Here is a 21,005-nt window from a genome sequence, read left to right on the forward strand (position 1 = left end):
GTGAACATACAAGACAATCAGTCAGTGAGTCTGCTCAATGCTTTGGTCAAATGGAGTTTGCAAAACTGCTGACCAGGCTGGTGTCCAGTTTCTCTCATCTGTTCTGCCTCATAAAATTAGCCCTGCAATACTGATCAGCTTATATGCTAATCAGAAGTCACTGGTCATCTAAAGAAAAGCTAACTGAATATAAAAAAAACAGGGACCAGCTATATGCACGTGTGGGAGAGCATGGCTAAGCTGGAAGGCCCCAATCCATGTGAATGCACAGGGACAGCTGCAAAGGCAAGAACTTCTGGAGGGGATGCAAGTGTTGCCCAGGCACAAGCTGGTCTTCCTGACTCAGTCTGATGGATCTCCTGAGGGAGCAAGGATATTACTAGCGCTGGTTTTTGACAGGGCTGTGTGAGCCATCCAGTAATCACAGCCTATCTCAGAGATCTGGGAGCATCAAGGTCCAAGTCTATACCAAGAACACAGCAAGAGCAAAACATAAGGGTCCTTCCCATGGCATTACCTTTTTCTGTTGGTGGTCTATCATGACGTTATGAGGTTTGACATCTCTATGCATGATCCCCATGCTGTGACAATAATCCAAAGCCTGACAGAGACATATACAAGTTAGCACCCAACAAAAAAAAGACTAAACCCTCGGCCCTCCTGAGAAGCCAGCTTCATCGGGCTTTGCCTCTTCCCCAACTGTCATCCAGCAGCTGCTCCATCACGCTGCAGAAGAGGCAGAGACAGGAAGCAGAACACCATCAACTCAGCTGAGGCCCCAGCAAATTTTGGCTTCTCCTCTCTCTGAACTGTTTCCATTCCACCTAGCCATGATAAGAGTATCAACAGCATCCGGTGATATTGCAGTTGGACATAAGAACATTATAACTATTATAAGAACTGGTCTCTGGATTTTCTTGTTCCTTCCCTATGCATTTTTCCTTTTGTGTCATGTCTTTTAGAATGTAAACCTCCTTTGACCTGCCTTTCCTGCCCTGAAGAGAGAGAAGGGTTTGGGGGGCATAAAGGGATCGATCCTTTGCACAGTCACAGAAGCCCAAATGGACAAGTTGGTGAAAGAAATGAACTATAAAATCTATCCCAAGAGGTCATTATAGGCCAAGACTTCTCAAATTGCTTTTGGAAATACTTTGGAGAAGTGGCCAAGGCTCAGTGTTGTCCACACGGAAGCCTTCAAGTATGGGAGCTGCACTAGGTAAGATTTATAACTCGTTCTTTTCTCTTGCTTTTCCACTGGGGAGGGGGAAACAGCAATGCATACAGACACCGTCTGGCTCTAGTCTTGCCACAACACATCATATTGGGTTCTACAGCTATTTCTTGGAGGGTCCTGATTTTGTAATTCTTCTGACCCAGCCTAACTACATATCACATACACCAAGGCAAAACAAAGGGGCTCAGCATAGCTCTCACATCTGCATTTGAGCTTTCCATTTTTCTTTTCTCAGAATACTGGTTAAATTTGATCTTCATCCATTGCACATAACCACATCTGACAAAACTCAAGTAGCAAGCACCATGAGTCACATTTAAATTGCTGCTCAAATACTCACCTTGAGCAATTCATACATATAAAACCGGATATCAAAGTCTGTCAGAATCTGGTACAGTTGCTGAAATGGATATGAAAAGAGAAAACAACAAAAAATCAATGTTGCGCCTTTTGTATCTTTCTTACAGCTTCCCCGCCCCCCCCCCCCACATTCTTTGGCTATGTCGCACACTTCGTAGAACAGCTTTCCCCAACCTGATGCCTTCCAGATAAATTGGACAACAACCCTTAGCATCCCCTAGCCAGAATGTGGGGGTAGTCTGAGGCACCAGGTTTGGGAAGGACACTGTAGAACCTCCATACTCAAAGGGAGAGGAACAGATACCCAGAGCAGCAAGACCCCCAAAGCAAGAGACGGATAAATATCAGAAAAGCATCAAATGATCCTTGCAAGCACTAGAGGTTAGAAGCTTTGTTTTCAGTTAGTGCTGGTTACAGCACTTACCTTTACTAACTGCCAGCATATCCTGATGGCTTTAAATAGAACAGCCTGCTAGCAGACCATGCCAAGTGTTGGCTGGGAACACCACTGGGGGGAGGGGGCTGGGGTAGTTAAGTGGTAAAAGTTCTTGTTGGGAGACATCAAGCGCACCTGGAACACTTCCCCTACAAGTGTCCAAAGCAGAGTCCTGCTGCAATGCCAGTGAATGAGGAGTGGCAATAAATAAGGGGAATGGAGAAAAATGCAGGGCCCAGGCTGTATAAGAGCTGACCACTGTTGAACAGCAATTTCAAATTTCGATTTAAAACAAAATTCAGAAGAGAAGCCATGCTAACATGTAGCTGTTCTCCTAAGTTCTTAAAGCCCTTTGTAAACAACACCTCAGCAATGCTTACAACAACCCGACAAGGTAGGTCAGTACATTTATGTTGCAGGAGAGGGGACTGAAGGAATACTGGCTTAAGGCCATCTAGTGAGTTTGCGGCTCAGATAAGATGTAAATCTGATTTAAAAAAAAAATTAAATACTACATTTCTCTTAAATAATAGCTAGGTTATTAAATGTTATACAATATTAAATGACCTGGATATAAGCATATTAGTCATACAGTTAATCTCTAAACTGAATCAATGACTTTCATTTTAACTTAATGAAAATAAACTGTTCTATTCTGCTCAGTAACTATCAAATCTTTCTTCAACTTATCAGCCATGGGCATTTCATTGTTTCCTACTTAGTTTTTGTGAAGGGAAGGCGGCTTGTGGGTTTCCTGTGGACAGCAGGTTGGCCAGTGTGTGAAAAGAACGCTGCATTAAATGGACCCTTGGTCTGATCCAGCACCGCTCTTATGTTCTGGGCTAAGACAGAAGCAACACTGGAAAGAAAAAGACAATTGTCCAGTGTGCATCTGCCTGCATTCCCATACTTAGCTTGGGATCCTATCACCACTTGCCTGGGAGTAAGCCCCACTGAACTAAATGGAACTTATTTCTGGGTAGACATGTATAACACTGTGCTGTCAACCTCAAACTGTCACAGGTGCTGATCATAAGATTGATCCTATATGGATATATTTTAAAGATAATCCTTCTACAGATTAAAAAAATTAAAGCATGCAAAATATATACAGTGAGACAAAGAGATACAAAGGCTGCTTGTAAAAATGAAAGTGTAAATAATACTCTGTTTAGTTGTAAATTAACATGGCTCAGTGGCCTTATTTGCACCATTGCTCAAGAAATATATGAAAAAGTCTCAATGGGAAGCTTGATTTAAATCAGCGTTTTTTCTTGCTCACTTAAATTCTGATTTAAATCAGTGATTTAAATTGTCTTTATTTAAATCAATCCATTTTCTGGTGCCCTCAAGAAGTTTTGGACTACAGCTCCCATCATCCCTGACTATTGGCCATGCTGGCTGGGACTGATGGAAGTGTAGTCCTAAACATCAGGAGGGTACATTGAGGAAGGATGCCTTAAGGTACAGATGGGCAATGCGTGGCCCACATAAGGCTTCAATGCAGCCTGCAAGCCTCCTCCCCGATTAGCACTGGAAGCAGATAAGGAGTGCACCGCTCTGTGCACTCCTCAGCTGCTTCTCTCATAATAGTATAACCCAACAGGGTCATCCCATGAAGCTGACTGGTAGGAGATTCAGAACAGATAAAAGGAAGGACTTCTTTCACACACTGCATAGTTAAACTACGGAATTTGCTACGACAAGATGTAGTAATGGCCACCACTTTGGATGGAGGATAAGGCTATCAAAGGGTACTAATCATAATGGTAATATGCTACCACCAGTATTGGAGGCAGTATGCCTATGTACGCCAGTTCCTGGGGAATCACAGAATCATAGAATAGTAGGGTTGGAAGGGGCCTACAAGGCCATCGAGTCTAACCCCCTGCTCAATGCAGGAATCCAAGTCAGGAACACAGACAGGAGGGTGCTATTGCACTCATGTCCTCCGTGCGGGTTTCCCACTGCCATCTGGTTGGCCACTGAGTGAACAGAATGCTGGATGAGATGGACCTTTGGTCTGATTCAGCATGGCTCTTCTAATGTTATTATGTCCAATATCTGCCCCACTGAAGACAGATGCAATAAAAATCATTCAGCTTCTCTACAAAATCCCTATCCTCCTACAGTAATATTTTCATACTTTTGTCATCCAACATCCTTCATAGATGGTTTCCTGTTTCTGAAATGTTTAAAAGGAGTATGGCATTGTTTTAATGTGTTTAACAACACATTTCTCAAATTCCGCACACGTACACACACCATTTGTTCTGCCAGAATTGTGCTCCTATTTAGTTGGCTCATTTTGGCAACACTTCTTTTTGAAGGAAACCTTGACTTCCTCGATTTTGCTAATTAACCATACTGGCACCCTCTTACATTTCTTTGCACCTTTGCTTGTCTATGATATACTTCAGCCTTCCCAACCTGGTGCCCTCCAGATGTTTGAGATTTTAAGTCCCATCAATGCCAGCCAGCATGGACAATGGTCACGAACATTGGGAACTGTAATCCAAAACATCTGGAAGGCACCAGATCAAGGAAGGCTGGAAAACATTCTAGTTGAGCTTCCGTTATCATGGTTTTGAATAACTTCCAAGTGTCCTGAAGAGATCACTCTCTCCTGACGCTCCCTTTTAACTTCAGTGTAATAAACCCTCTCTCTATTGGATTCTGTGAATCGCTGTTTTAAGGCTCATTTATTCTATTCAGAAAATCTGCCTTTTCGTTTTGACCTGAACGAGCATTTATTCAGTCAATGTGAGAGTAGCTGAAGTCACCCATTATTACGACCCTCCCTGCTTTGGCTGCCTCCCCAATTTCTTTCTCCACCACAGGATCACCCTCAGAATTTTGGTCAGGGGAGGATGGAGGTTGAATTTTGGTCAGGGAAGGTACTATACTACTTTTGTGTTTCTATCCACAGTGGTTCTGTGGAGGAATCTGCTCCTCTTACGCTTTCTAATTTATTAGACACTATGCCCTCTGTCAGACAGCATCACCACCCGCCCTTCCCTGTCCTTTACTAGATGATTTCATAGCCAGTGATAAATGTATCTCACCAATTCTCAATGATCTACTAGGTTTCTAATATGCCCACTGTGTCTATGTCCTTTTCTAGTACCAAGCTCTCCCGGTTCCCCCATCTTGGTATTTGTGGCTTCTAATGCACATCTGTATATTGCATCATTCTCCAAAGCACATCCTTTGTGTGTGCAATTTAACTTAAGCTTCTTTGGTCCCTTTAAACAGCATTCATGTTTCTATAAGCTGACTGCCAAGTTCCATTTTGAGGACCTAGAACATTTACACCACCACCCCTAAGGGAGGAGAGGTGAATCGTACACTCCCTAGTTCGAGTCAGCTTTCTCAAGTAAGTCAGTTTTAAATCCACTTATAATTTTTGTGATATTAATTTCCAGCAATCTGGTTCCATTGTGTTACAGATAGAGTCTGCCACTTTTGTAGAGCCTGATCTCAATTTTCCCCAAAGCTTAACACATCTAAACACTTCTGACTCCACTCTCATATCTACAGCTTTCTCACTACAAAAAGCAGGCACTGTCAATCCTATCAACAACACTGCTGTAAACAGAGTACCACAGCAGAGAGATTAGCATGGAATTAAATGCTGCAGGGCAACAGTTGCTATATTGAGACAGAGTCGCTAGGAAATGCAACAAACTTCTATTGCACCACTCCCTTTGAACCTGTACCACAAAAGCCACAAGGAAAGACAGCTTGCTTTTTGCAGTTAGTTTCTTACAAACTGTTTGAAAGGCTGCGCAATTCAGTCTTCCACAAGAACAAATCCTTGTTCCACCATACTCAATATGTCTTCTCCCAACATTCACTATGTACAGACAGGAAGAAAGACTCACCTTGAAATCTGTATTATTGATGTACTCAAACACCAGTGCTGGAGTCTTTGACTGCAAGAGAGAAATACTTATGGTTTAACCATCCCTTTCCATAACCTGCTTGCCCATTTATTCCAATGTTCCTCTAGCCCTGAGAATCAAAAATAAAGTAGTGCTAGCCCAGGATTCACTTCTTCCGTTAAGGGATTTGTAAGCAGTGGAAGCACATTGCATGTTTATTGGGATTCTCACCTTCCCCTAGCTATCCCAAGAAATCAAAGGTGGATGAAAACATTTTAACAACAGAAACATAAAAAATAGTCTTCAAACCATCAGAAACCAAAACACTAAAAATCCCAACAACAACTCGTCCACTTGCAGTATATATCTGAACTGTACAACTCTGTGTGAGAAACTTAACTGCCTCCAAAACTCACTTCTGAAGCCCAACAATCCCATCATTCCTGGTACATAATGGCACCTACCACTGGATCCTTGACAGTGTCAATCAGTTTAATGATGTTGGTTCCACCTCGCAGGTTCTCCAAAATCTTAACCTCGCGTTTTATCTTCTTTTTCTTCACTGGCTTAAATACATAAGGGTGATTAAAAGTAAGGTCTCTTTCGATATTACTTTGCACCCACTAGTTAAGCTGGGCTGATACAGAGTTGACAACGTCATGGGGGAAGTGCTTATGACAAATCACTGGCAAAATTGTCACGTCTGGATTGAGAAAGATAAACAAGCGTTGGTTACCAATTTTGTTGTAGTACAGTCTATTTCGTTTCCTTTTCATGAAAAATAAAAGCTTTCAAGTCAAGTGGAAAGAAGCATACTAAGTGGCTGCAGCTATTTTCACAAAGATCCTTAACAAAGGAATTATCCTTTTGGGGAAGGGCTGCAACTCAGTGGCAGAGCACAAACTTCACACGCAGATGGCCCGAGGTTCAATATCCAGCATGTCTAAGAATGGCTGGGAAGGATTCATATCTGAAACCTGGGAGAGCAGCTGCCAAGCAGTAGAGACAATATGGCTAGATCAACCTTCCTCAACCTGGTACCCTCCAGATATATTGGACTACAATTCCCACAGTTGTAGTCCAAAACATCCGTAGGGGACCAGGCTGAGGCTGGGCTAGATGGACCAATGGTCAGACTCAGCATAAGGTAGCTTCTTACACTCCAGCAACTACACGAAAGGAAACTTCACACCTCTCTTGGAGAAAAACAGAAACTGCTCGAATTCAGTAGTTTGTTTCTTGACGAACATATCTGCCATAATACCCATGCCGTAGAGGGAGATGAGGATACGTCAACAGGAACAGAAGTGAGGCAACGATCTCTCCTTTTGAAAGTCTAGTGAGAAGCAACTTGGGACATACCTTATGTTTGTTATGTATGCTCAGAACCTGGAAATAAGCTTGAAGTACATTGTCGCATTCCCTCATCCCACAGGATAGAACTCATGGCTTACCAAAAATGTAAGCATTTAAAGATGTAAGCAGGAGGTATGTTTATCTGCCAGTAACAGCACATTCTATATACTAGTCTGAAAATATGCGTGACTAACCAATACACATTTTTAAAAGGATAAAAGTAGCAATGGTCCCACAACCTCACTTGATTGAAAATCAACAGTGAATTCAAATTAGATCACCTGTCCAAATTAACAGCAGTTGAGACAGACCAAGACAAGAGTCCAAATTAGCACACTTTAGATGTATAGCAAATACTGTAATTAATATAAACACACACCCTCTTTCTTAACAAGGCAGTGATCAAAAACAACCACCATACATCTATTTGTTTGGATGCAAGCACCTTTGTCTGCAATGATCCGATTTCCAAGTGAATTTGCTTTCGATCACATAAAGCTGTATCAGTTTGCTGTCCTTGGAAAGGGGGTCAAACTACAGGATTTGACTTAGAGACTATGGTGTCCAGTCAGCATCCATTCATCTCTGACAAATCAGCTCCTGCTCTCTCCTACAGAATGTATTTTATACTGCAAAGAAGACAAACAAGGGCTGAATATTGGTTCCTTTGAAGTTTTACAGCCACAGGTGGATATTCTGTATTTAAAATATATATTATACAAAATCAAAATTATCTGCAAAGAGCAGATGAATTCTGCATCCCTGAAAAATTAAGCCAATATATGCAAATGTGAATGGTTGCATGATTTATTCTTAACTGCCAATCATTGGAAAGGCAAGAACTATGGAGGAAACCGAAGTTGCCCCAAGTACTGGAAATCTAATTTGTGCTGCTTAACAGATTTCTGATATGCCCACTATATCCATACTCTTTATACCAGGCAATCCAGTTCTCCCATCTCTGAGCTAAGCATACATGGGACATTGCAGAGAAGCTAACTTTGTTCTTAGTATTACTTGGAAGATGTTGAAGATTTACCCTTCTGTATCTGCCACCAGCATCTGACTATCTCTGAATATGGAGATTCCATTTAGCTCTCATGGTGGATAGGAAGGCTTCTACAACAAAGCTGGGTCCAAGTAGGTAGGAGCAGCTTCAAGCAGGTAGACACCTTATCAAAGGTGTGGTGGGAGGGGTTTAGCAGGGCTGAAGGAACCTGAAGCACTAAGATGCTGATGTTAACATATATTTGTTTAGCCCAGCTGAAAGAGAGTCAGAAGGAATATCCCCACCCACTTTTCATCCCACTCAGAATACTTCCCTTGAGAGAATTCAGCCTCGACCCCCAAAAGATTGCCCACACTTGCCTTAGGGTGTGGATAAAGAGAGCCAGTGTAGTGTAGTGGTGAGAGTGACGGACTGGGAGCCGGGAGATCCGGGTTCTAGTCCCCACTTGGCCATGGAAGCTCACTGGATGACTTTGGGCCAGTCACAGACTCTCAGCCCAACCAAACTCACAGGGTTGTTGTTGTGAGGATAAAACGGAGAGGAGGAGGATAATGTAAGCCACCTTGGGTTCCTTGCAAGAGGAAAAAAGGCAGGATAGAAACGCAATAAATAAATAAATAAAAGATGTGAAAAGCCTGGAAAAAACAGATTTTTACTGTGTTTTTTCCCTTTCTTTCCCAAGGATTTTTTGAAAATGGGGGACGACGACTGGTTTTTCTGAATTTTTCTAGTTTTCCCTCCAAGACTTCACATATCTAGGTGTGGGGGCTGGGTCTCATTATCTACCATCCTCCTAAATCTATACTTTAAAAAATTGTAATAAATGCGACACTAGGGCACACGGCACAAACTGGAATAGGACAACTATGGGAGAGGAAAACCCCACCTCCTAAGGAAGCAATCTGCTCTCACAAAGTTGAAAATTCACGCCATGGGTCCTCCGTTCACACATCTCTTCAAAATGACACAACTTTCTGCACGGTAGCCCTGTATAAGCACCAGCTCAGATTAACTCAGCATAAACCACTGAATGCACATTAAGCAGTAATCAAACCAGCAGTGACGTGGATGAATACGCCTGGAAGGCCTTACACTGCTGCTCACAATTCCAAGTATTCAAAATAGCTCTGGATGAAGGGGCATGAAGAGGCTGCTGAGCCAAAAGAAATGACCCTGGTTGCTAAATATGACCACAAGTCCTCCTTTAATTATCTCTAAATAATTCAGAGTAAGCTGTCCTTCCTCCTAGGGACATCCCATGCCATGCACAGTCCTAGCTAGCGAAACCGCAATAACCTGGAAATGCATTTTACACATGCCAATAATTTGAATTTGGTTGGCCCCAAACAACTTTAATGTCAAGCTCTGCAGTGTATTTACTGGGCCACCTGTGTTGAAAGCTTCCGCAGCACAGTATACATGACGAGAAATGATTAACATAAAAATTCTACACCCTCATTTTAAGCAAAGTTAACTGTACTGGGAACTTCACTGAATTTATTAAGAATATTTCATAACCAATATATAACAAAACATCAACTATAGCAATAAAAGGCAGGAAACACATCAAATAGTTCACATAAACTAGCCTAATAAACCAGTTTAAAATGCCCAGGAAAACAAATAGGTGTTGACTTTGTGCCCGAAAGAATATAATGTTGGCATGAGTCACATCTCCAATGGGAGGGTGCTCCACAATTGGGGCACCACAACAGAGAAGGCTCTCTCCACTGTTGTCACATGATGTACCGCTGGTAGTTGCCAATGTGAAGAGCCTGGTTATCTTAAAGCACAGAACAGACTGATATAGAAAAATGCATACTTGCAGATATTTGGCAATATGCAAACTTGTGTTTGCAAAATCTAACTGTTTGATCATCTGAGCACACCTCTGACTAGGCTAAATGCTCACCATTGAAAGATTTTTGAATATAGTCAGTGGTACATAAATCCATTAAATAATAAATTAACTAAAGGATGCCCTGCAGACTTTGCATTGGTTAACATGGTTTAACATCTGTCCTGTCAAGTAAGTCCTGCCATATGTTATTTGCTGTACGTAGCCAGTACATGCAGTGCCATTCTAACACAGCAGAAGATGCTGTTTCTTCACAAAAGGCTTTCAAATGCAATTTTACCTTTTTAAAACAGGTGGGGAGAGTGATTGTCAAAATACCACTACAGATACAGTGATATCATAGAATCATAGAATACTAGGGTTGGAAGGGGCCTACAAGGCCATCGAGTCTAACCCCCTGCTCAATGCAGGAATCCAAGTCAGAGCAGCCCTGACAGATGGCTGTCCAGCCTCGTCTTGAACACCTCCAGTGTGGGAGAGCCCACCACCTCCCTAGGTCATTGGTTCCATTGTCGTATTGCTCTAACACTCAGGAAGCTTTTCCTGACGTTCAGCTGGAATCTGGCTTCCTGTCACTTGAGCCCATGATTCAGTGTCCTGCATTCTGGGATGATCAAGAAGAGATCCTGGCCTTCCTCTCTGTGACAACCTTTCAAGTATTTGAAGAGCGCTATCATATCTCCCCTCAGTCTTCTCTTCTCAAGGCTAAACATGTCCAGTTCTTTCAGTCTCTCCTCATAGGGCTTTGTTTCCAGTCCCCTGATCATCTTTGTTGCCCTCCTCTGAACCCTCTCCAACTTGTCTTCATCCTTCTTAAAGTGCAATGCCCAGAACTGGACACAGTACTCTAGATGAGGCCTAACCAGTGCTGAGTAGAGGGGAACTAGTGCTTCCCAGGATTTGGAAGCTATGCTTCTATTAATGCAGCCCAAAAGAGCATTGGCCTTTTTTGCAGCCACATCACATTGCTGGCTCATATTCATATAATCCAGCACCTCAGTATCCATCCCAGGCATTAAAACTCAAATGGTTAAAGATGCAGGGACTTATATCTAAGAACAGCCCATTACAGAGTTTTAGGAAATGTTGCTGCCACAGCATTGTTCCCCACCTCAGAAACCCATTAATAAGCATCCAACAAAAACTCACCTTAAGAATTTTCACAACCACTCGCTCGTTGTTGGTGATGTTTATAGCCTCAAAGACTTCACTATATTTCCCCCGGCCGAGTTTCCGAACCAGTTGATAATCATCTTGATTTCTGGAGACAGTGAAGAGGAAAACAACTGAAAAGTGACTAGGCTGAAATTTTCTTCCAACCTTTCTGCTCCATTCACCCTAAAACTGAAGAACTAGGAACAGGGGATTTGCTAAAGCACAGATCTTTCAAACAAGTGGATACAAGCCAATCCACTTCTGTACACTCCTGTTTTCCATGGATTGCTACTGCTGAAGGTAAGAATCGTCATAGCCACCACCTCAGCATCCCACAGATGTAAGAGAACGAGGAAGAGAACCTACAACTCTCTAAGCACCTTGTCCTGAATACTTGCTATACATCTACAAGCATCAGAAAGAGAGAATCTGCCAGACACTGCAGGAGTCCTCTCTCTGAGATGCTTGTCCTGGTTTTTGCTACAAAACTGATGGAACTGCTCAGAATTAGCAGAATACTCTACCACAGTCTTCCCCAACCTGATACTCTCCAGATGCTTTGGACTTCAGCTCCCATCACCCCCAGTCAACATGGCCAATGGTAAGGAATCCTGGGAGTTGTAGTTCAAAACATCTGGAGAGCTCTACAAGATCAGTCTTCTTACCAACATTCTCTCTCAAGGGTCCAGAGTGAGAAAGACAGTCCTCATAAACCTCTGTGCTAGACTCCCCTTCTCAATCCCCTGAACATTCTGACAATGAGGTTAGTGACCACAGAGGAAGAAACTCCAACCCTTGCACAGGCTTAGATGCCGCATTAACTCAGGAAACGACTCATGAGATTTTCCAGTTTTCTATTTTAGTGCCATTTATCCATCTTGACCATATAAAAGGGAGTGCTTAACGCACAAGAAAAAGTAACTAGTATGTTCAGTGGTCTTGGAGACACATTGAGAAGCCATAGAGACCCATGTACACCAAATCAACAGCATAGCTACAAACTCACTGTGTGGGAAATTTAACTCACATTAGCACTGACACTCTGCACATAAACATGGTGTTGTTCTTTAAAAGGGGGGGGGTTCAATATTCTTAGGTTTCTTCCTAAATATAAATCAGATTATAAGGTTAACACACCTTATGATAGTGAATAATTTACATAAAACGTAAATGAAAGGCAGCCTAAACCCACCCTCCTGTGTCCTGATCAAGCGCTCTGTAACACAATCTACTCATCATCCAATTCCTTCTCACCTATCCTTTTTCTGTTTGGCGTGCCAAGCTTCTACAACCCTGAAAGGTAGCTTAAGCTGAGTGTGAGTGACTGGCCCAGAATCACCCAGTGAGCTTCATAGCCAAGTGGGGACTAGAGCCTGGATTTCCTGAGTCTCAATCCAGCACTCTAACCACTATACCACACTGGCTCTATGACTTTTAGGGAGCCATCCTATGGCCGCTAGTCAGCAGCTAGAGGGCTATAGGATATGTCGGTTTCCAGGAACCGACCTTGGAGCCGTGGTCAAATATTCCAAGAATATCACTTTGTAGATTGCAGCATACCTTTTCATGCCATTATAGTCTCACTCATTAGCAAGGGCTGGAGTGAGGGCTGTTTGCCCCCTAACCTTGCAGCAGCTGAGGACAAATACAGCAGCATAGCAAAGCTTACCCCACTGGCTCCCTGGTACAGCTACAGCATTCTTCAAACAGGAACATAAGCAGTCATCAGTGGCAAAGGCCACAGCCTAGTGTGGGTAGGGCTACAACAGTCTTCCTCAACCTGGCACTCTCCAGATGTGTTCCCATCATCTTGTCCCATCATCCAGTCAGCATACTATGCTGGCTGGTGATGATGGGAGTAGTACAACATGTCTGGATGGTGGCAGGATGTGGAAGGCTGGACTAGACTCAAGGATGGGGTCAGGAAGACTAAAGCTGAGAACGAGCTGAGGTTAGCGAGGGATGCTAAAAGCAACAAAAAGGCTTTCTTCAGATATGCGCACAGTAAAAGACAGAGAGAAGAAATGGTGGTTCAACTATTAAATAAGGATGGCAAAATAACAGATGACAAAGAAAAGGCAGAAGTGCTCAATTCCTACTTTGGCTCAATCTTCTCCCAAAAGAGGGTCTATGACCCTCCTGGCAAAGGCGAAGTACAGGCTGAAGGGGCAGGATGGCAGCTTGAGATGGATAGGCATATGGTCAAGGGACACCTAATTATTTTGAATGAGTTCAAATCTCCAGGGCCAGATGAACTGCATCCTAGAGTAATAAAGGAACTGGCAGAAGAGCTCTCAGAACCACTGTCTATTATCTTGGAGAAATCATGGAGGACGCATGAAGTGCCAGATGACGGCTAATGTTGTCTGTATCTTCAAAAAGGGTAAAAAGAAGGAACCTGGGAACTACAGACCAGTCAGTCTGACATCAATCCCTGGGAAAATTCTGGAGCAGTTGATAAAGCAATCCATCTGGAAGCACCTCGAAAACAAGGCAATGATTACTCGAAGCCAACATGGATTTGTCCTGCCAGACGAATCTGATCTCATTTTTTGATCAGGTCACCTCCCTTCTGGACTGTGGGAATGCTGTGTACATAAGATACCTTGACTTCAGCAAAGCTTTCGACAAAGTGCCCCATGATCTCCTGATGAGCAAACTAGCTCAAAGAGGGCTAGATGAAACAACCATCAGGTGGATCCACAGTTGGCTACAAAATCGGACTCAAAGAGTGCTTATCAATGGGACCTTCTCCAACTGGGGAGAGGTAACGAGTGGAGTACCACAGGGCTCAGTCCTGGGCCCAATGCTCGTCAACATTTTTATGAATGACTTGGAGGAAGAGGTGCAGGAAACGCTCATCAAATCTGCAGATGACACAAAATTGGGTTGGACAGCTAATACTTTGGAAGAAACAAAATTCAAAGTGATCTTGATAGACTGGAGCGCTGGGTTGAAAATAACAGAATTACATTTAATAGGGATAAATGCCAAGTTCTGCACCTAGGAAAAAGAAACCAAACACAGTTACAAGGGGGCCGATACTTGGCTCAACAATACTACAAGCGAGAAGGATCTTGGAATTGTTGTCGATCACAAGCTGAATATGAGGCGACAATGTGATGTGGCTGCAAAAAAGGCCAATGCTATTTTGGGCTGCATTAATAGAAGCATAGCTTCCAAATCCCAGGAAGTACTAGTTCCCCTCTACTCAGCACTGGTTAGGCCTCATCTGGAGTACTGTGTCCAGTTCTGGGCACCACACTTTAAGAAGGATGCAGACAAGCTGGAGAGGGTTCAGAGGAGGGCAACAAAGATGATCAGGGGACTGGAAACAAAGCCCTATGAGGAGAGACTGAAAGAACTGGACATGTTTAGCCTTGAGAAGAGACGACTGAGGGGAGATATGATAGCGCTCTTCAAGTCCTTGAAAGGTTGTCACAGAGAGGAAGGCCAGGATCTCTTCTTGATCATCCCAGAATGCAGGACACGGAATCATGGGCTCAAGAGACAGGAAGCCAGATTCCGGCTGAACATCAGGAAAAACCTCCTGACTGTTACAGCAATACGATAATGGAACCAATGACCTAGGGAGGTGGTGGGCTCTCCCACACTGGAGGCATTCAAGATGAGGCTGGACAGCCATTTGTCATGACTTGGATTCCTGCACTTAGCAGGGGGTTGGCGTCACTGGCCTTATAGGCCTCTTTCAACTCTACCACTGTATGATTCTATGATTCTATGGGATGGAGGCACAAATCTCCACTCAGTCATGAAGCTCATTAGGCAATGTTGAGGGAGTAATGCACACATATGCACATGCACAAAACCTAACCTACCTCACAGAATTCCTGAGAGGATAAATGGGGGCAGGGGGTGGCACTACGTATCCTATCCTAATTTCTTTGGGAGATGGGTGGAGTAAAAATGTAATAAAATAATTCATTATAATTTTAAAAATTAATAATTGTTTCATAATAAAACCTATCGAATTTCTTTTGTGTAGTTAGCATAGGTATCAAACCTGTTGATTATCTTTGTTGTTCTCAAAGGTTTAGAAATACTTAACTGGTCAACTGACCAACCCTACTCAAGATTTTTTGTTCCCTTCCTTTTGCTCACACACATCTAACAGCACTATACAAGATCACAACCTTTTGTCTTTGTTAATCAGGAATACCTACTCTGAGCCATGATCACACTGGTTAAATCCCAAATTCACCTATAAATATGCAATAAAGATGGGGAACAGTCACCTATTGCAAGTACACAACTACGTTTGAGCTTGAATATGTGTCTGAGGCCAGAGAACATCCACATTCCAGAAGCAACATTAGAACTCATCTGTCTCTGGAAACAGTATACTCGCTCCTTGGACCTTTTTTCATGAATCTTCAGAAAAGAGTCAGAGAAGCCTGAGGATTAGGAACACAGGGTTTTTCCCCTCTATACAATCTACCATAGATAATGATGTAAGGAAGTGCAGACCACAATACACCCAGAGACCTGCAACTCCACGTTCCTGATTAACACTCCACCCATTGGGTCATCTTACCAAAGAACTGATGGTACGACATTCAAGAACACACAAATAACTCCATCACAGATCCAGCTAGACAACTCACAACTCACGGCGGTGTGAGTTGTCTAGCTAGATCTGCGATTGGCCCTATCCTCTTCTTTTAATAGTACCAGAGCATCCTATCAGCTCACTTGGTCTGATAATTCCTTATCTATAGCAAAATGTAAACTTCGTTCAACAATCCAGGGAATTCCTGGTTCCCATCTCTCCCAGCATGGGTATCTCGTTTAGAAAGTGTTCGCCTGTGTCCAGGGGAAGGGGGGTGCATTATGTAAGTTCTTCCCTTTAGGGGATGGAGAGGAACGAAGCCTGCAAACAAGGAAAGGGGGAGATACTACAATAAACATAAGAAGAGCCCTGCTGGATCAGACCAAGGATCCATCTAGACCAGCATTCTGTTCCCAGTGTCCAACCAGCTGTCGACCAGGAACCCACAAGCACGGCATGAGCGCACCAGCACCCTCCAGCCTATGTTCCCCAGCAACTGGCGTACATAAGCACAGTGCCTCTGATACTGAAGGTAGCACATAGCCTTCAGAACTAGTAGCCGTTGGCAGCCTTCTCCTCCCGGAATTCGTCTAACCCCCTTTTAACGCCATCCAAATTGGTGGCCATCACTACGTCTTGTGTAACGAATGAATGGGAAATGCGCGGAAGGAAGCGGAGCTGGGCGAAAGGGCCGCCACGGGTGGCGAGGGGCTGAGGCCATTTTCGCCCTGCCTTCTTCCCCGCTTCTGCCGCCCTGGTGCAAGAACGACGAGAGGCGAGAAGCACCCGTTCCGCTTAACAGCCCCCCTCCCCGGCCCAGAGTAATTCGGAGGCGCTCCGAAGAGCCATGTGGGGAAAGCGCGGCTCTGCCTACGAGGCTTCCCACACAGCCAGAGCGCTTCGCCTCAGGGGCCGGCCGGCAGAAAGCGAGCGCTGCGGCGGAGCCTCCGCGCGGCTAGGCCGGGAGGAGGCAGGAAAGAGACGCGCCGCCGAGCCGAGCCGAGCCCCGCCCTCGCCGCCACCCCGCCGCCGGCCTTACCCCCAGGTGGGGACGTGCGCCTCGTAGTCCCAGTACTCGCGGCTCCTCAGGCTGTTCACCTCGGCGTAGACGCGGGCCCTGCTCCCGGCGGCCGGGCCGGGCATGGCGGGGGCGGGAGGCGGCCGAGGCGGGGGCAGGGAGGCGAGCAGCAGGCGGCGCCGGCGCGCGGGGCAGGCCGCGGCCAGGCGGGGCGGCGAGCAGCAGCACCACCGGCGGCCCAGCACCACCAGCAGCGGCGGGGCGGAGGCGGCGGCCGCGGACAGCAGCGGCGCCAGGCCGGCCGGCGTGAGGGTGAGGCGGGCGGGCGAGGGAGGAGGGGCGCTGCCTGCCTGCCGGCTGGCTTCCTTCGGAGCGGCGTTCGCCGCCGCAGCGGACCCGGAAAAGTCGGCGGCGGCGGCCTTGGCCTCGGCGGAGGCGGCGACGCGCCCACCAGCCCGGACCGGCGCGGCGAGAAAGTCCGCCGCCCAGGCCGCCTCGCGTCGGGCACCACAGAGACCCCTGCCGGCGCGGAGGACTCCGGGCGCCGCCAGAGGGGGGCGGGCACCGCGAAGCAGTAGCCCCGCCCCCCCTTCGCCGTCCGAAGGGTGGCCTATCGCGTGAGGCGCTGCAAGACGAGACCGTGCCTCTGCCTAGCAGACGTACAAAACGGTAGAGTGGACCGCTCCTTCGCGTGTGGGCGACGCTTCGCGGTTACTTCGACGCTACTTTGTTTCCGCGAATGCGGTTCGGAAGGTGAGCTGCTCACAGGAGACACGAAGAAAGCAGGATGAGCGGCAGCGCCTGCCTTGTCCTACCCATCTGAAAAGAAGAGGCGGGAGCAAAGACTTCGCGCTCTTTCTGCCTTGCCAGGTGAAGCCCTTATTTTCCTGGGCATTTTAGACTTTTCGTTTCCGCTGTTTTTAATCTGTTAGGGCGCAACCCTATGCATGTTTAGACAGAGAAAAGGCATATAACTCCCAACATGCCCCAGCCAGCATGTCTGGCTGGGGCATGCTGGGGGCCGTAAGCCTTTTCTCTGTCTAAACATGCATAGGGTTGCGCCCTTACTACCTTTTAAATCTTTGCATTGCTGCTAGGTTATATTTAGGTTTTTATTTTGTACTTCTAAACTTTTAAGCCTTTATATTGTATTTGATCATGTTGTGTGTTATGGTTTTAACTGTTGTGAGCTGCCCTGGGAGCTTTGGCTATTGGGTGGTATAGAAATGTAATAAATAAACTAGGTGAACTTTTGCTGCAAGCATAAGAAGAGCCATGCTGAATCCAACCAGAGGCCTCTCTAGTCCAGCATTTTGATCCCACAGGGCCAAGCAGATGCCTATTGGAAGCTTACAAGCAGGACATGAGGGCAACAGCATCCTCCCGTTTGTGTTCCTCAGCAACTGGCAGGCAGAAGCCATAATGCCCCCTCCAATACTGCTACTCCAGCATCACGACTAGTAGCCATTGACAGCCTTATCCTTCATGAATTTGGTGAGATATTTTGTGTGGGATCTCAAGAGAGCCACCAATAGTGACCCGGTACATGTAGAAGTGTGTGTGCTGTTAACTTCCACAGCAGCATTTTTAAACGGTTCAACAACCCTGATTATCATATGGATTGGAGCTACTGTGTATTAAATGTCCCTCCTAAGCACATAACAATTGCATTGGCCATTGCTGGTGTGTTGTAAAGCTCCTCTGAAACTCACCTTCCTCCCCACCCCCCATGTAATATGAGAATAAAAACTGGATTACACTGCAAGGTTGTCATAAATATTCTCAGTTGGTATATCAGCTTAAGCTGATAAAAGGTGCTCCATGCCACTGAGTCCACTTATGCCTCTTGTGACAGTGCTCGATCCAAGAGCACCCCCAAATGATGAACCTGATCTTTTAGGGGGAGTGCAACCCTCTCCAGAGCAGGTTGAACATCACCTAGCTGGGCAGATGAACCACCAACTAACTGTACCTCTGTCTTGTCTGGATTGAGCCTCAGTTTATTGGCCCTCATCCAGTCCACTACCTTGCCCAGGCATTGATTCAGAATAGTCACTGGTTCTCCTGGATTTTATGAAAAGGAGAGAGAGAGCCGAGTGTCATCCGCGTATTAATGACACCTCAGCTCATACCTCCAAAGAACCACCCCCAGCAGTTTCATGTAGAAGTTGAACAGCATGGGGCATAGAATACAGCCCTGTAGAACCCCATAGCATAGCTGCCAAGGCACAGAACAAAAATCCCCCAGCACCACTTTCTAGAACTGGCCATTAAAGTAGAAGTGGAATCAGTATAATGCACTACCTCCAACTCCGAACCCAGACAACCTATCCAGGATACCATGGTTGATATTGAAAGCCACCAAGAAGTCCAAGAGAATCAACAGGGCCACACTTGCCCTGTCCCTCTCTTGGCAAAGGCCACTTGGGACCAAATTACTTGAAAGACTGCCTTCACTCATATCAGCCTGCCTACACTTTAAGATCAGCAAGAGAGGCCCTTCTCATTTGCCCACCTGTGAGAGCAGTTAGGCTGGTGTCCACATAAGAAGGGGCCTTTTCCACAATAGTCTTACACCTGTGGAATAAGTTGCCATGGGGGTCCACCAGGCCCCATCATTGCAGGCTTTTAAGAAGGCTCTGAAAACTTACCACAGTACTATGGTCGTCCTCTGATTATGTGTTATTGGACTGGGTTGTAGCTGCAGTTGTCTGTTCTAAGTTTTATTTTACGCTGTTGTATGTTTTTAAAATGTTTGCTGCTGTTGCTGTTTTATTGAGTCTTCGCTGCTTTTATTGCCACTTCAGTTTGTATTATGTTTTGTTGTTGTATACTGCCTTGGGAGGGCTCCTGCCCTGAAAGGCAGCCAAGAAATATTTTAAGTAAAAATAATAATTCCATGGGGTTTCCACTTCAAATCTAGACCTGAAGCCCAACTGAAATGGGGCTAGATAATCAGTTTCATTCAAGAATGCCTGGAGTTGACTGGCAACCACCCACCCGCTCAAGCCCCTTGCCCAAGAGAAGGATGTTGGCTACTGGCCTATAGTTGTTCACATCATCTGGGCCCAGGTTAGGCTTGTTCAGGAGTGGCTTAATTACCGCCTCCTTGAAAGAGGCCGGTACCACCCGCCTGTCGAGGAGGAATTCACAAGCTGCTGGGCCCAGCTGGACGTCCGCGCCCTCGCAGATGCGGTGAGCCAAAGCCCTGAGCGGCGAGGGCCGGGCACACCGGCGGTCAAACGGACTTGGGCCAAGCAGCTGCCCGCCCCGGGGCCGCGGCCGCAGCCGCGCGCTTTACAAATGGGGCGTCCCAAGGCAAAGAGGGCATGAGGGGGGCGGCGGCCGAGCTCCGCTGTGCGGCGCCCACCACGTGGCGGGAGCCCCTGCTCTCCGTGCTTCGGGGGGGGCGGTGTTCGCAGGGGAGCCTCCCCGCAGCCGGCGCCTGCCGCACGTGTGGGGCCGCAACTCCCAGCTCTAGCGCGTGCTGGCTGGGAAGGCCGGGGGCTGCAGTCCGACACGTCTGGGCCGCACCAGGTTGGGGAGCGCTGACGCCAGCGAGGCAGCCGAGCCTCGGTGCGGGGAGCGGCGCTGCTGCTCTGGCCGCGCGCGCCCCTTCCGGGCGGGGGCGGGGCGGCCCTTCCCACCCGCACGGGGCGCAGGCCGGGCTCGCGCCGCCTTCCGCGCAACCGACAGCAGCCGGCAGCCCCCGCGGCGCCTTTCGCAGCTCGCCCGCTTGCTTTGCCGGCCTGGAGCTGGCGGCGCCGTCGGCGCTTCACGCCCGCGCAGGGAGCGGGCCGGGTTTGGCCGAGCCCTGGGAGGCCCCTCCGGGCAGCCGCCGGAGCGGCGCTCGCCGCCGCCTTCCCGACTCCTCGCTGGGCCGCGTTGCTATGGCGACCTCTGAGGCGACGGCGGCCCTGGTGGACGAGGAGTCGGAGCGCGACAGCGTCCACACCGGCGAGTCGCGGGAGGTGGGCGAGGAGCTGCAGCAGGACTTGGCCCGGCTCTCCCTGGCCCAACTCCTCGCCTCGGTGGAGGACACCAGGTGCGGCGGCGGCGGCGGCGGCTCAGCGCAGGGCTCCGCTCGGCCCCACGGGGCCCACGCGCCCCCTTCCGCTCCCCCGT

General features: G+C 46.7%; 2 protein-coding genes across 13 annotated transcripts in view; one reads left to right on the top strand and one right to left on the bottom strand.

Annotated features, from left to right (window-relative positions):
* CSNK2A2 (casein kinase 2 alpha 2) overlaps positions 1 to 17,347 on the bottom strand; it is a 30,985-nt gene extending 13,638 nt beyond the window's left edge. For both annotated transcript variants that reach the window (XM_084812300.1, XM_084812298.1), the window contains exons 1-6: positions 16,902 to 17,347; positions 11,287 to 11,398; positions 6,379 to 6,480; positions 5,915 to 5,965; positions 1,575 to 1,634; positions 518 to 601 (exon numbers count right to left, since the gene is read on the bottom strand). In XM_084812300.1, coding sequence (XP_084668426.1) covers positions 518 to 601; positions 1,575 to 1,634; positions 5,915 to 5,965; positions 6,379 to 6,480; positions 11,287 to 11,398; positions 16,902 to 17,005 — 513 coding nt within the window. In that variant the 5' untranslated portion in view covers positions 17,006 to 17,347. The remainder of the gene's footprint in view (positions 1 to 517; positions 602 to 1,574; positions 1,635 to 5,914; positions 5,966 to 6,378; positions 6,481 to 11,286; positions 11,399 to 16,901) is intronic.
* Positions 17,348 to 17,535: 188 nt separating this feature from the next.
* CFAP263 (cilia and flagella associated protein 263) overlaps positions 17,536 to 21,005 on the top strand; it is a 32,368-nt gene continuing 28,898 nt past the window's right edge. For 4 of the 11 annotated variants that reach the window (XM_084812285.1, XM_084812286.1, XM_084812287.1 and 1 more), the window contains exon 1: positions 20,505 to 20,925. In XM_084812285.1, coding sequence (XP_084668411.1) covers positions 20,771 to 20,925 — 155 coding nt within the window. In that variant the 5' untranslated portion in view covers positions 20,505 to 20,770. Of the gene's footprint in view, positions 17,751 to 19,956; positions 20,076 to 20,275; positions 20,418 to 20,504; positions 20,926 to 21,005 lie in introns of those variants that run through there. The other 7 variants (XM_084812292.1, XM_084812294.1, XM_084812293.1 and 4 more) reach the window with 5 other exon arrangements.

This window comes from Heloderma suspectum, chromosome 8 (genome assembly GCF_057233095.1).
Source record: "Heloderma suspectum isolate Gila_16-S chromosome 8, 16-S_ref, whole genome shotgun sequence".
Taxonomy (NCBI): domain Eukaryota; kingdom Metazoa; phylum Chordata; class Lepidosauria; order Squamata; family Helodermatidae; genus Heloderma; species Heloderma suspectum.